The 16,226-nt window shown below is 34.3% G+C and overlaps 2 protein-coding genes across 7 annotated transcripts in view; both read left to right on the top strand.

Annotated features, from left to right (window-relative positions):
• The window catches only part of Pif1A (PFTAIRE-interacting factor 1A), a 177,948-nt gene extending 168,689 nt beyond the window's left edge, over positions 1–9,259 (top strand). For 5 of the 6 annotated variants that reach the window (XM_073076786.1, XM_073076787.1, XM_073076790.1 and 2 more), the window contains 9 exons: positions 118–328; positions 2,227–2,436; positions 3,185–3,421; positions 3,675–3,860; positions 5,210–5,737; positions 7,012–7,215; positions 7,929–7,997; positions 8,304–8,384; positions 8,855–9,259. In XM_073076786.1, the coding sequence (XP_072932887.1) occupies positions 118–328; positions 2,227–2,436; positions 3,185–3,421; positions 3,675–3,860; positions 5,210–5,737; positions 7,012–7,215; positions 7,929–7,997; positions 8,304–8,360 (1,702 nt within the window). In that variant the 3' untranslated portion in view covers positions 8,361–8,384; positions 8,855–9,259. The remainder of the gene's footprint in view (positions 1–117; positions 329–2,226; positions 2,437–3,184; positions 3,422–3,674; positions 3,861–5,209; positions 5,738–7,011; positions 7,216–7,928; positions 7,998–8,303; positions 8,385–8,854) is intronic. The other variant, XM_073076788.1, reaches the window with a different exon arrangement.
• A 953-nt stretch (positions 9,260–10,212) lies between these two features.
• Positions 10,213–16,030, top strand: LOC140745157 (uncharacterized). Its single transcript, XM_073076928.1, has 5 exons — positions 10,213–13,827; positions 13,900–14,091; positions 14,327–14,428; positions 14,736–14,840; positions 15,872–16,030. Exons 1-5 carry the CDS (start codon positions 10,273–10,275, stop codon positions 16,028–16,030), a joined length of 4,113 nt encoding a protein of 1,370 aa, XP_072933029.1. The 5' UTR covers positions 10,213–10,272.
• Positions 16,031–16,226: the final 196 nt, after the last annotated feature.

Here is a 16,226-nt window from a genome sequence, read left to right as displayed (position 1 = left end):
TAATATTAAATAACATAACATACCTACACAATATAATTTACGTAAGACGCAGATAATAAAGGAAATATACAGAAAATTTAATGTTAAATTTAAATTAAAACTCTATGATATTTACAGTTTACTATCAGAGAAACGGCAAATAGAAACACAAACGACTCAAATAAAGAAGAGTTTAGAGGCAAGAGTTAAACAACTTGAAGAGGAATTGGAAACTGCTAGAAGACAAGTCGCCGCGGCGATGTGTGGCGCTGAAGTCAAGAAGGATAAGATAGAACAGAAGATTGTAGAGCTTGAAAAGAAGATTAGGAATGAGAAAGAAGATGAACAGGTTGGTACAGAATGTTTTATTGATAAATTTACATTTCACTGTTACGCTAAGCGCGGAATACTAATCTCGTGACGATGTATGGGAAAGCTGATGCTAAATTTAAAGGAAGGGGTATTAACTTTTTTTAGGTAATCTTAATTACAAGAATCCCGAATAATTATGGTATTCAGGTGTAATATCTATTAATTTAAGAAAGACAGTGATTATTAAATTACTATTAGTATTTGTAGCAGTCATTTTTTTATTTCTGGATTGCTTAAGTATATACGACATTCGTCTTATTACAGTTTTGTAAAAATTTTGCAAAATAAATTTCGTTACAAAAAAAGTGTCCAAAAATTCATTGAATTAGGTAATCAATATGTTTGTACATAACATATGTTCAATTTCTAATTTTATAGATGAAAGGGTCGGTACTGAATGTTTTATTGATAAATTTCTTTCACGTTTTGTTAATTGAGTTTCGTTCATTTCATAAGACCTCAAAGGACCTTTGGTTAATTTTGTCTTTTTCAAAACAAAATTTTGTTCTGTATTATTGTTGCTAAATTTAAATAGTGTCACAATAATCATTTAAAAAAAAAATAATCTTCTTGTTTTAATATTATCGTTGCTTTATTTTAGAAAATCGTCATATACTGTTTATGTAACGGACAATGTTATATTTTCGCTTCGTTGTGTAGATAGTGATCATAGAGAAATTTACGTATAATTTTCTACGAAAAATATAAATATCTATTCTTATATTTTAATAAATATTTAACGTTTAGAACATTTGCATGTTACTTTCATCTAATATAATAATGCAAATGATCTTAATATGTTGAACGTATGTCTGCTTCCACAAACCGCTGTCTTCAACAAACATTTTGTTCGCTTTCATCAAAACCAGCGAACTAACCAGACCATAAAGATGATGTCGAAATGACGAGTATCGTAAATAAAGACAATCAAAACATCAGTATTCGTTCAAGTTAACAAACTCATTGTTTAAATAACACGCCAATTAGACCGTAAGGATTCCTCGCGTAGCACCGAAAATCGTTGACCATGACAAATTTCTTCGATGAAATCTCCTTCAGTTACGTGGTTTTACCGACCTATATTTTTATTTACATTTATTTGGTCAATTGGTTACAATTTACGTACGAAAAGAGCAGTAAAATAATCATTAATTAAGCTAAAACGAATTAAACTATATTCTAATAAAAAGCTTATTTACCAGATGTACATATATACAAAAATGAAAAAAACATTTTTTGAAAAACAAAAACAATATCATAAAAATATATCATTATCGCTGTCTTTGGGCAAGGTTCCCAAGACGCTGGTAGCATTTCCTCTTTGAATTGCTATAGTAATTCGCTGAAATACGTGCTATATATATGCGTTTTTGTTTATATATTTGCGAATAGTGCTGTCATCGATATTGTTATGTAAATTATTTAATAGAACGTGATGTTACGTCGTGCGTGGTAACTTTAATTATTCGTCGATTATAGCATTTTTTGACTAGCTGACATGCCACATGATTTATTTCTACAAGTTTTCTTTGTACAATCAACATGATAAACGCTGTCTTTAGAGCTACGTATGGAAGTACTATGAATACATAATATCTTCAAAATGTACTCCCTTTATGACTCCCTTTTGTGGCATTAATTACATTAGTAGCGTTACGTATACTTTTTAATTTTATCAGTTCCATTTTTAATTTTAGGTACTAACAATATTAATTAAAATTGCCTCTTTTGGCTCTATTGCCTCGATTTTAACATTTACAAATGTACTCGTAAACCCGTAACTATTATTTACATCAATCTGTCGCCGACAAATAAATATCATCAATTTATTTTGATCTGTATAATAATAAAAAATATATTAAAATTCTATTGCAGTTACCCGCCGACCCATTAATAGCAGCCAAACTCCGTGCGCTAGTCCAAAGTGAACAAGAGTTGAAAAACCGCATTTCTGAACTGGAGAGGCGAGAGACCGCGTATCTAGAGATGTTAACACAAGCAGATGATATGTGGGCGGAGATGGAAGGCGGGTATAAGAAGAAAATTGAAGAGTCGCAAGCGACAGAGACGCAGTTGAAAGGAAAGGTGAGACAGACAGATTGGCTATGGGAATTGATAGATCTAGTGGGATAAGATAGAAACGTTGTTCGTGCTTTGAATGTGGTTTACACAGTGTCAAGCGCTGCTGTTTTCTATTTTAAAATATATATTTAAGCATAGACACAAGAGGTATTCCTTAGCCCTCAGCGGTAGTAGCAATACTGCAGCCTCATTTAGGACTTTCCTTTTAGTGGTTTATACCAGAAGATCATGAGCCACCTTTACCATCGTCTCGTTTTAAGTTGATATTTGATATTCATTTAGTGTCTCATCATCAACCCATTTCTGTCCCACTGCTGGACACGGGTCTCCTCTCAGAATGAGAAGGCCTAATGGCCATAGTCCACCGCGCGGGCCAAGTGCGTATTGGTAGACTTCACAGACCTTTGAGATTTTTTTTTATAAATCTCTCAGGTTTGTTCACGATGTTTTCCTTCACCGTTTAAGCAAGTGATAATTAATTTTTAATACGCACATAATTTTTGAAAATCAGAGGTGCGTGCCTGGGTTTTGAACCTCGGACCCGTCGATCGAGAGACCGAGTTTCTTAACCACTAGGCTATCACTGCTGTGTGCATTTAGTGTCTATGTATTAAGAAATATAAATATCCTCCCGTCTGAATATAGCCAATTATGTATCGTGAATTGTCCTATAGGCAATATTAATAAATTAACCAGAATATTATGTTAAATAAATTATGTGTCTAACAAATATCTAATAAATCGTTTACAGGTTAAGAAGTTAGAATCAGAGCGTGACCAATGGAAGAAATGCATCGAACCACTAAAGAAGAAGCTGAGAGAAATAGAAGAATCAGAATCCGGTATGCGGATAGCGCTAGAGAAAGCCGAAAGGGACACTATAACGCTTAAAGCGCAGAATACTAATCTGGTCGCGATGTATGGAAAAGCTGATGCGGAGGCTAAGAAATCTGAAGCAGCGTTTAAAGCGCTTGATGCTAAGTTTAAAGTAAGTTTATTTTATGAAATTTCACTATTTCCGGTATAACGTTACGTTTTTCCCCATAACACACAGTTATGTTTTTTTTTTTATTTGTTAACTTAGCATCATTGACGATCAATCAGAAGTAATGTTGTGTTCGTGCTTTATAAATTTGGTTTTAAAACAATGCTATGTCTTTTTCTTATGACTATATTTGATCTGCTGACAGAAAAATAACAATTATATTTGAGTAACCAATTCTTTGTTTCATTACCCGCAGAAAGAAATCGAGCAACTCCGCAAGATGAACAAGCAACTGGACGAAGATCTGAAGAGCCACCGAGAGCTCTCGAAGAAGACCGAAGTGAGCTTCATGGGCGACTTGGAAGTGATCAGGAAAGAGCTGACGAGAGCCTGCAAGAACAACCAGGAGATGGAAGTCACTAATAGTGAACTGAAGGAGGAGGTATGTTGGAAAATATGAGTTTTGGATTAGAGAAATATTTAAGGGAAGATAAGAGGTGTTTAAGGAAATTGAGATTAGAGTATAGGGATTAGATTATGGATTAGAGAGAGACGGAAGGATACATTAGAAGAATATTAGATGTATTATCAATTATATAAAAAGTTTTTGATATGATGCTTTATAAAAAATATAGACGTATTAAAAAAGGCGAAATTATTATAGTAGCGCATAATATAAATGCTATTATAGAGAAATTTGGATAAATTGAATATTGTAAATATTTTGGCTTTTGGTGTTGTAATAGTAATTGTTATGGAAATCAGTATACATACTATTTATATACTTATTTTGTTTTATTGTGGGTGTAGTTTAGAAGGCGCTTAAAAATTAATTGGCGAAACACAAGGCTCAATCTTTAATTTTATTTAAACCTTTTCATATTATTTATTACTATTAAATTGACTGGGATGTAGATATAAATACACTTAGTTAAGCCCTTTGTAAAATAGTAACAATATAAATATTTGGTTTTTACTCAAGATTGTATATAGACATGCGTTATTATCTTACATAAAAATATGGCAACTACAATATTGAAACCTAAGCTTATTTTAAGTAGAATCAAAATTTTCAAAATTTCGCTTTTTAGACGGATAAACACTTAAGGGATCATTATAGGGAAGTAGGGTAGTAGAGTAGGCGGTATCTGTACTTAGTGTGTGGTAAGTAGATGCTTATAAGTGTGGTAGTTAGGCATTATATTAGTAACTGTTTAATAGCGCTTATTAATGTTGATATAGAATATTTAAACTTATTTAGCTATTGAGTTTAGGGCATTTTTTCTATAACTCGGGTTTATTTGTACCACTTATATTCTATCTCGACAAGAAACATTTCCTGTCATACATGCTACATGCATCCGAGTCGCGAAAAGATTAGATCGTGTTAATTCACACGTGCGAGTGGAACATGCGTGTGTATACATAATCCCGCGTGATAGGAAAAAGACTTAATAAAAGTAGATAGATTTACTCTTTCTTTTTTATTTTATTATTTTATACAATTTCCTTCCACGTATATTAAACGACAAAGAGTTCTACAAGGTAATTTTCATATTTAAAGCAAAGAATTCGATGTTATTTTCGGAAGTTTATATATTTTATATCAACAACGGCTTTACACCCGCTTTTACTCACCTGCATGTTTGCATGTTTCACGGTTTCGGCACGACTTTGAAAAGTGCATGTTTTAAAAAATATTTTGAAACAGGTAATTTCTCTAAAGAGATCTACCTTAGTGACGTGTATGCATGGAGCGTCGAGAAGTTCTAAGAAGGCGTGTGTTCTCAGGTGGAATCTCTGGAAAAGCAGCTAGCATTGACGCAGAAGGCTTTAACGCAGTGTAAAAGGAAATGTGACGAGAAGATAAAGACAATAAGCCACGAGCTCTCAATAAAAACAGAGGAACTCGAAGAGCTGAGGAGCGAAACTATAAGGCAGTCTTACCACGCGTCTCGAATAGACTTGAAGCCAGAAAGGACAGAATATGTCGACGAAGGTTATTCTATATATACGGCGGTACCAAAGAAGACTGATTACAGCAGAATGCACCACAGCATGAGCTACATAACATCGGAAACTCGATGCTCGTGCCCATCTATGAGGAACCAACTAGTCAGCCAACTGATCGACGATCTGTTCGATCGAATCCACAACTCGGTCGATGAGGACCTCACGAGGTTGTGCAAGGAAATAATGCCCGCTAAGGGCGAAGTGACGACGGAAACCAAATCGAAAATCACAAACTATCTCTTAATGGCGATATCGAAAGAACTCATTAGATCTATAGGAGATGCTGACGCTAAGACTGATACGGAGGTGAGTATATTTTATAATGTTAATCAACAATCATTTGTGACTAAAATCGAAGTTATAACAGCATTAGATTTAGACGAGTCACTAATTTTGACTAATTACATCAATTTAATAATGGTTACGGATGATATCTAATTTATAACGATTTTGATTGCGTTTAGCGAATAATAAAAGAAACAAATATTGTTCGTCGACCCTTACCTACAATACTTGCGTTTTATGATTTTTTTTAATGAATGGAATTTCTGAAATTATTTTAGACATGAAGTTTCTTAACAAACGAGAACAAGAAAATAATCTGCTATTGATCATTCATTCTTATTTTATTTATTTTAGAATGAATATTTATTTTTCAGTTTGTTTTTCTCCACATATTTCTTTTCACACATACAAATTACAATTCAATAACAAACTTTTTGTTTCCTTTGAAAAAAGAAAGTTTTTTATCATCATTACTGCGTGTTTCTCATGCACACACACATATACTGCACTATTAGGTTCTTATATTTTCGTCATCACGAATTCTTATACACATATACGCACAGTATAATTCCATTATTATGTTTATGTTTACACGTATCCTTAAACATTGCATACGTTTCTGCAAATTACTTTAACATCTTCACTCACACATTACGACATTTCTTCCTCACTCATTAAGACATTTCAAGGCAGGCAAATCCTTGATGAGGTAATCGTATGGCAATACAGACGGGCAGGAGGAATGATTGGTTTGTCCAGACACATGCATGGGGATTCTAGCGGGCGAATCATTCACTTTATGAACACACGAATTCTCACTCTTATGTATCTCTCTTATAATAATTTCTATTTTATACATACAAAACGATAAATGCTCTTCAGCAAATTCATTTATTACTCTAACACTACCTTGTATAGAGGAGGTTAATGTGAGCACGTTTGCGGACAACTGTTTCATCCTATAGTTATAATTTTTACTCTTTAACTTTCCCACGCACCTTGACTCTTATTATTTTTATTTCATATAGATATATTAAGGGGATAATGTACGCACATTTCAAAATTTACGAAGTTCCCTACTCTCACTACAACACGATTATTCATTACGTATGTTACTTTTAACACTACCTTGTATCGAGAAATAATGAAAATATATATACGGGCGATTCATTCAGTTCTGTACTTTCACTTTTTAGCTTTCATTTTACACATGTACCTACACTACGTTGAACTCGCTCATGCCATATAACTCACCACACATTACGCAACTTACCTAATCCACCGAGCCATTTCAGGAGTGGCAACGCGCGGTATCCTCGATGGCATACTCGTACAGCACAGACGGTCGCTCGGACTGGTCGGTGCGCCTGTGCGCGGAGGGCAACGCGGGCGTGCTGGCGGGCGCGGCGCGCCTCGCCTCCGTCAGCTGCGCGTGCGCGGCCGCCCGGCTGTGCGCCGCCGCGCCCGACCTCGCAGACAGCGTGAAGAGTTGCCAGGAGGTTTGTTGTTGATAACTATCGATATTTAAAGTTCTTGTTGCTCTTTGACGTGTGATTTGTGTGTATTAGTATATCGAGTAAATGTATAGATAGAAAGAAGAAAGAAAGAAACATTTTATTCGGATAATTGCAACACACGTGACATAACAGATAGATACAAAAAACTATAAAAAAATACAAAAAAACATGAAAAAAAAAATCAACAACAAAAGACAATAAAACATGCATTCAATCATTACTATAATATGTGTTGCAACGTACTCGTGCCACGTTTTTAGGATACCAGTCAGATATATAGTGCATATAAATGGATTTGTTCGATAAATGCAACTTTGATCAATCAACAGACTACCTATCTGTATTTTGCGTTCTTAAAAGAATATAGTTACCTCCATATTTAAAAACGTTGTTGTTGTATATTTATTCCACACCAACATTTCTTATATTATTATACATTCGAGTATAACACATTGGCAATTTATTCATATTAAGTTATTATCATACATTAGCTAGCAGATTGCCAGGTAATAATTGATCGCTGAGCTAGAGTGTGTTTGTGTATAAGTTATATAGTAATAGTTATAATGTAAATGAAATATATTATTAACTTATAAATTTATTGGTCCTTCGAGCAGTATACTAGGGAAGTATTTCCATAATTATTTTTTTTTTATTATTATAAAATGCTCAAATGTTATTGTTAATTGTTTCAGGAAGTTCTGGATCATGGCGATGTGAAAATCATGGAGGAACAATTAGCGAATGCGATCGAGAGTATTGTTGTTAGTACCCACTTATTTCATTAAGATTAGTATGAAATTCCGCCTTCTATTCTGTCTTCTCTTATTTTTCTCCAGTAAGAGTGTTAGAAACTTGAGCGAATGCTTTAGGTACATCATTTACAATTTCTCCGTGATTTCCCCGTGAAATGCTAAAAAGATTCGTGCCCAAAAATGTCCCCTTTAATTGGGTTGTAGCTCTTAAAACAACAAGCTAAAGGTTCTATTCCTTACAATATTACTCTCATTTATTTTAGTGTTAAACATAGTTAAGTTTGGTTTGATTAATTTCGTTGTGTTTTGTTACAGAATTGTCCATCTTGTGCGTTGGGTACAAACGCGATAGTTTGGAGCACGGACGTGTAGAGCCGCCAATCGTGTAGTTTTTGTGTAAGTATTTTTCGTATATATCTTTATTGATCCGTATGACATACTCATCTGTTATGTGTATATATACCGATATGATGATGATAATTATTAATATTGACATTTACATATCATCTTTTTGACTAATATAATAGAAGAAACGGTATATCCAAATATAGGTATACGACACTAAAAAAAGAATTTGAATAATGGTAACTTTTTGTTTATGTTGAATAAAAAAAGCTTTAACGCAATAATGCGATACTTTTTTAAAACTTAACATAACGTAACGTAACATATTGTTATTGGTTTTGTTTTAATATAATGCTAACGTTATTATTTGAAATTAATATAATGTTTATTTTTTATTTTTATTTTATTTTGGACATACTTAGTCAGTCATTTATTATATTACGATACCTTAGGCTAACTTAATATATCTTATCTAGACTTTGAGGATTTTTAATAAAAAAAACGTTATTTATTTGTTTCAGGTGTTAACCTCCACCGACCTCACTCTGGTGCCTTCATTAATCTAGCCAGTTAAGCGACCTGTATATAATTTGTATTATACTAATTATAAGTATAATCGTAAATAATATCTACGTAATACTAAATAAGCGACACATATCGAACAAACGCGTACCTTCATCTCGACTAAGTTTAACGAATAAATATTCTTTAACGAGTTTTATCATTTTATTTTATTTATCGTTTCCGTGCCAACCGTGTTTCGAATAGGTTATGTAAATAGTTATTTCTGTTTAGATTTGAATGTAACGTCTTTATACTAAAGAAACTCACAAATTGACGTGTATTTTGTCTATTTCGTATGAAATGATATTGTTTTGATAACGAAAATGAATTTCATTGGTGAATTAAATGATTATTTAAAGATATTTGTTTTTTTTTTTCTTGTTTGATCATGGTTCAACTGCAATGGATATCCCTATTTCCTGTACGTTCCTTTCGAATCAATACGAGACTCTCATCCCAAGAGAGAGGCATGGTCATATTAAAATTTATAACTAAATTTAGGTAGGAATTCATCTTTGTCCTATTTGGAGTTTATTACAGATGTCCGTGGTCATTTACAATCAAGCGGATTGTAAGTATCTTGGTAATAATCGAAAGAATGAGGTTTGGTTTAAAAAAGATTAAATCTGTCACAATTCTTCTGCAATCATTTAAAATTGACACTCAGATTTTTGACAAATATGCCAACGCTAGATATAGCCCAATAAAATTTAAAGTACTAAAATATATTTATAAAAATGTCCCGATACAGGTAAATTTACTATTTATTCTATTTAATTGAGTACAAAGATGTTCTGTGAATATATTACTTACCTAATATTTACAGCTTTACTACAAAGTTGTCCATGTTTAACCCAGCTCGAGTAGATACTATTTTTCATATAAATATCTTTCGGATTTAGAAATTATAGTGACAGTAAAGTCTTATAATAAACCAAACCAGTGCTACGGGACTGAAATTAAGGGCCTGTTTCCTGTCATAGGGGTTCCTCTCGCACGCATAAATGAATTAATTCATTGCGATCTATGAAACGATAGGATGCAAGTGGCATACATACAAACCAGATTCGACAACGGACACATATTTTTATTATAATGATTTTGAATTACTCTTTGCGCTTTTAAGACTAATAAAATTCGAATATAACTCCACGTACAATCCATACCTACCCATATCGAATCCTACCTACTCCTAAACTCGTTATAAAACGCCTTTTCCCGTTGCCTACAGGTAATAGAGTCAGCGAACCTATGTTGTCAAAGCACTTCATCCGTAATCAAGTCCCTTGTAGCCACCGCTCCACTAAGTACTCCACCGCCCAAAAAGCCCAAGAAACACAACTGTCTACAAAATACCAATAATTAATTTGAACCAATGTCCGTTACGAAGCCCAAAACCGAAGACGGAAAGTTGGTGTCCCAAGCGGACGCCCATTCCGTAAGACTCTCCAACAGATCATCACTATGCTCGTGCCCAGAGTGTGACTCCACAGGCTGTTTCACGAAAAGAAACAAGGATATATGCCAATGTGGAGAGTGTAAAGACCCCAAAACTTGCATAGCTGTTACAGCTGGCAAGTTAGCGGCTAAGAAGACTAGCCAAGCTAAGAAAGACGCCGATCCCAAAGACACAGCCACGAAAAAGGTAATTCGAGAAGTAGTAACAAGAGAAACAATTGAAAGCTTGAAAAAAGTTACAGAAACCTTGTACGGATTTGATAACGAGAATTTGGAGATGATTACCGAAAGACTGTCGAAACTCAGTAACAAAAAACTCAGGCCTAACATTAAAACTAGTGAAGTTGGTAACAAAAGTGTCTGCGAAAACAAAGAAGATACCAAAAAAACGGATTCAAAGGAATGTTGTAAGCAAGTACCTATTGGTAAGACTCCCAGTGCGGATGTAAACCAACCTCAAAAAGAGGCCGATAAAACTGCAACAAAATTAAGCGCCCAAGTAATGAATGTTCCTTACGAAGAACTACATGAATCGGTCCCGTCTGAAGTCTATTCAGAACACAAGCCATTATCGAAACTTAACATTTTTAAGAGAATAAAGGAAATTTATGAAGCTTGTAGTTGCAAAGTTTGCGAATGTATCGCTAGTAAGCCTATTACGGTACCCGATGAAATATGCAAATGTAAACCTTGTGATTGTCACGACTGTGCGAGTTTAAAGAGAAAGATAAATCAGAGTATAAGGAAAGTACCCCACACAGGATGCCCGTGCATTCGATGCGACCGTAAAGATTGTAAAGGTATTGTGAAAAGTGCTTCAGAGCCACAAGCCTGCGACTGTAAGCCATGTGACTGTATCCAATGCACAGAAAACGCACCAAAACCATGTAATTGTGAACCTTGTCAATGTATAAACTGTAAATCGTTAAACGTTCGCCCACCAAAGACCGTTAAGTTAGCACCAATGGAAAATATTGCCCAACGAGAGGCCTGTCAATGTTCTCCATGTGAATGTATCGAATGTAAACAGATTTATAACAGAACAAACCCGACCGTTATGTGCACAACTTCCACTGAAATGACCAGATACCGCCATTGCCGTTGCGATAATTGTCCCGTAGAACGCTGCCAATTCGGTGAGACAGAAAATTGCACGTGCCAAAGACATAGTAGAACTATGAGAAAATCATTTGAAAAGAACTATAACGACTATGATATACGAACCGTTATTGTTGATACTAATAGCCCCTTTAATCAAAATAAACAAAGTGTTATCAAAACGCAGAGCACTGTTGCATTATATGCCTCTTTAAGTAATTACCCGTATAATTCGCGTAATAAAAGTATATGCAAATGTCTTGACTGTGAATGTATATTGTGCCCCGGCAGAGATGAAACAACGCGTCGTAAAAGAGATACTTTACAATCTAAGATTCGGTTAATCCAAAATAATGTACAATTGAATGCATCCTTAGCGAATGCCTGTACATGTGCATCCTGCGAATGTGAAATATGCATTAAAAGGGAAGGAGAACAGTATAGTAGTAGTATCCCGATACACAGTAATTGCAAATGTGATATTTGTGATTGTTTAAACTGTCCTTCAAACAATACTCCATTCCCTACTTGCAGTACAGGTATCCAAAAAACTGCGAAGCCAATCAGTAACGTCAATAGGAATAGTAATTGTAACTGTGACCCTTGCGAATGTAGGAATTGTAGAAAATTATTCAGCTGTAACAGTCAGAACAGCATGAAATATAATTCTGATAGAAAAAATGTGGAAAGAAAGACAGTCCGATGTTTACGAAAGGTAATGCTTGTGTCCCCTTCTAGGTCTGAATTCAATAGTTTCAGAAAAACACACGGCAATAGTGTGTCGTCAACGACTTTAAGTCCAAAAAAGTCTATAGAAGGTATATTCAGACAAGACATTGCCAATTGCCATTCTATTCCACGAAATGGTTACGCTTCAGTAAGTCATCCCTTAAATACTGAAGAGGAAAATAGAATTAATAATAACAATATTTCAAATGGGTTGAAGAAAAATGTTTTATTCAATTTTAATGAATATCCTATAGAATCTCCGAGTCAATCCAATAAAGAATCAGATCAAAATAGACACATTGTTGAAACATATAACAACCTACATCAAATGACCTTAAAATCTCTTAGACTCTATAATGACTCTGAAGACAAATTGTATGAATCAAAATATAAAGATTCTAATATCATTAATGACACACCTATTAAAATATCTCCTAATGACTCGGATGAATCATTACCAGTATTTTTTACATACCACAATGAAGCTTTATATGCTAATAATGTATCTCCAAATATTTGCGATAATTATAAATCACCTGTGTCAAGACCGATAGATGATAAGTGTTTCACTGCAACACCTCAATCAAAGTATGGAATTGCATCTTGTTCACATATTAGACATGAAAATAAAGTTTTAGGTGAAAGAACTGAACGACGAAACAATCAAATCAATACCATCGAGAAAACATTAGTAGATGATTATCTCGTGGAAGGCCTGAAAGGTTCCTCTTATGACAAGACTTATGACAACATTTTTAACAATGGACGTAATATTCCTCACGAGTCACATAATAATAACGACACTTATAGTGTTACGATAAAAGATAATAACAAAGGAAACGAAGCAACTTGCGTTGATAACTACTCAGATCTAACTCTAACTTATGAAAAAGCAAAAAAGGTATTAAGAGAAGCAAAAGCATTTTCACAGAAATTAGTTAAAATGTTAGATAGCTTTGATAAAGCTAACAGGGAATTTAGAAGCGAGTCGCAGAAATTTAAAAAACTTCATAAGTCTCTTTTGGATATCAGTAACGGAGAAATCGATAAAAGTTGTAATACAAACTTGAGACAAATATCAGATCCATATGTAGTACCTTATGGAAACACATCACATGCAATTCAAGAATGTGAAGAAACTGAAGACAACACAAATAATGAAAATAAGGCAGAAAAAGAATATGAACAATTTACAAGAAAACCTAGGGAATTTACTAATTCAAAATACATGCGACGTTTAATTTTTTTAAGCAACGATATTTTCAAAATGAAGTATTCAGATGAAGCTATCGTACAAAACGATAATATACATGAGGGATATAGTAAAGACACTCAATATTATATTCCACAAGAATCCTCTATCACACCTCACGAAGAAAAACTTATAAAAAGATCTACGCACATTTTGCTTAAAAAAAGCAGAACTTCACATCGACTCATTTTGAAAGGTGCGAACCTTGGAGCAAACTATTTAAATCTAACTCAGGATTTAAAAGACATAGGAAACTCAAATGGTACAAACGAACAAACACAAAGAATGGCTTTAGTAATGAGGAAATTAGATTCTGTCTTTGGAAATACAACAAACAATGATTTGAACGTAAAAACTGAGGATAAAGAGAAGAAATCAGAGGACCAATCTGAGGTTTGAACTTTTACAATAATCGATGCAGTTAATTATCTAATACTTGATCCTAAATTTAAAATTTCTTTATAGCAAGTTGAAAGACAACCTTGGACAGTATTTAGGAAAAATCTGTTTCTAAATACCGTACCACCTGGAAGAAATCAAAGACTGTTTGGGTCTCCAACGATGGAAACGGACATAAAAGAAGCTATTCAAGCGATTAAAATACAAAGTGCTAATCAAAGTTTCCCTAAAGTTGTTTCTAGAGCAAACGAAGCTTTGGTACGTATGACAACTATTGTAGTGTATGTGGGTAGATGGGTATTTGAGTCAGTTTATGTGCGACCGTCCGCCCGAGCGGACGTGGTTGCATTAGCGAGTCAAGTAGTATTGCTATTTGTGTCGGAAATTATTATTGTTTATTCATGTAACATTTAATTTATATTGTGCCATTTAAATAGCATTATTAATATTTACCATTGTTGTTGCATTTTATGCATTTTCCTAATAATTTTAGACTAATTTACAATCTGAAGTAAGCAGTCTTCTGAACATGCCTATATTGCAATCTAAGGAAAAGGCCCAAGTTGCTGATGCCGCTATTAATTCAGAAACAAAGGTAAGTTTTTTACCCTCAAATAACGATATGTTTAGTAACTAGTATGGTAAATGGTAATGAGTCACTAATATGTATTTATAATAAATAAATGACTGTTAGAGTGGTATTGATAACTGGTACACTCATATTGCAAGACCTAAACAGAAAAAAAGTGTTATTACATCAGTTGACATGATTTTATATAACGTCACCTTTATGCACATTATTGATTTAATTTTATGGCGTGTACGATCTAATTGAAACGCAATCTTTTACTCCGATCTCTACATTAGGTATAATAACTTAGTATAAAAAGCTATTATTGCAGGGAAAAACTGAAAGTATATTAAGTACTGCATCATCGCAAACTCATGATCCACCGTTACTTAAAGTTGATAAGGAAGTAAACTTTAACAGCGATCAAATTAATCAGGTAATTTATTAATTTGTAGTCTTTAAAACGGTAGTTGACTACTTTAATTTTTTTAATAAAGTTTCATCAGTCAAATCTTGCAAATTAATTTAAAACCAGTTAACCCTTAACGATTGAGCTGAAATTTTATGTTTGGATGAAAATACACGATAAATGACGCTTTCGAAATCCAATATGGTGGACATGTTATATTTTATGTACCTCCATGATTTAGATATCAAAGAAAATATTTTTGAAACGAAACGAACTTATTTTTAAAAAATATGTTGACTTTTGACTGACATAGGCCACATATTCGAGACTTAGGTTGTAATCATGTATTTCATGCACAGAAAAGCAGTCGTGAAGTATATAAAGTGAAATTCGTTGGCCTTCGAAGAATATCCGATCATACAGTGCTTGTTAAGTGGAACGGTCCAAAATGCCTGAAAGACGTCGAGGGTTACGAGGCCAGTATTACTTAATTACATTAGGTACTAAAGTTGTATTAAAATGATATTTTGGAAAATGGATGACTACTAAGGAAGAATCAACGAAATTAGTCATTTGATACATAAATGTTATTTTACATTTAAATTCGTTCCACTAAACTTAGGTCAACCTCGCGGAAATTCATGAATGATGAGTCCGAAAATAAATATAGGTAAGGACGATGTTTCTTTGGGCAGAATTTGTTTTGTAATAAGTAGAAGGAAGAAGGATAGTAACCCATCATGGGTCAGCCACTAGCCTAGAGCTTTCTGTTCACACATTGCTTGTAACCATTGCAAATGCAATTCAATTATAAGTAGTAGGTATGCCGTTATCCATCCATTTCCTAGTTTGAACCGGCTTGCTTAACTTTGTTGATCGGCAATGTGTAATTATTTATTCGTTCATGGAATACCAGATCTCATTCTGGGCGCTAGGACGGGCCGACAAGACTCGAAATTAGTGCCCTCTAGCAAGATTCGGTTTGTCAGTTGATATGAAAACTTATATCATTCCTAAGTTTACCATGCCGTTAATTAAAATTAATATACTCTTTACAGCTGTTAGTGGACGGTCGTGCGGCGCAGCGTTGTGGCGCGGCGCGTCGCGCGGCGGTGCTGACGTGTCTGCCGCCCGCCGCGCGGCTGCTGCTCTCTGTCCGTGCTGTGGGCCCTTCTACCTCACCCGCACATACTGTGCTCTACCGACCTAGACGATAACTACTCATGATAATCAACGTAACTTGCAAAGAACTGCGTCTGATATAACTGTCATTAAGACAGTTTGTCCATCATACGTCCGTCACCATCATCCCGGCCGCCGATATTTCGAGTAGATCGGCGTGACCGCTAGACCGGCACCGAGATTTAGACGGACCGATGTGCCAATATAAAACACATTGGAACTTGTCCATAC

Source organism: Epargyreus clarus, unplaced genomic scaffold, assembly GCF_041222505.1.
Source record: "Epargyreus clarus isolate Ecla_fem2 unplaced genomic scaffold, WU_Ecla_fem_2.2 ptg000009l, whole genome shotgun sequence".
Taxonomy (NCBI): Eukaryota; Metazoa; Arthropoda; class Insecta; order Lepidoptera; family Hesperiidae; genus Epargyreus; species Epargyreus clarus.
This window is presented reverse-complemented; position numbering and strand designations above follow the sequence as displayed.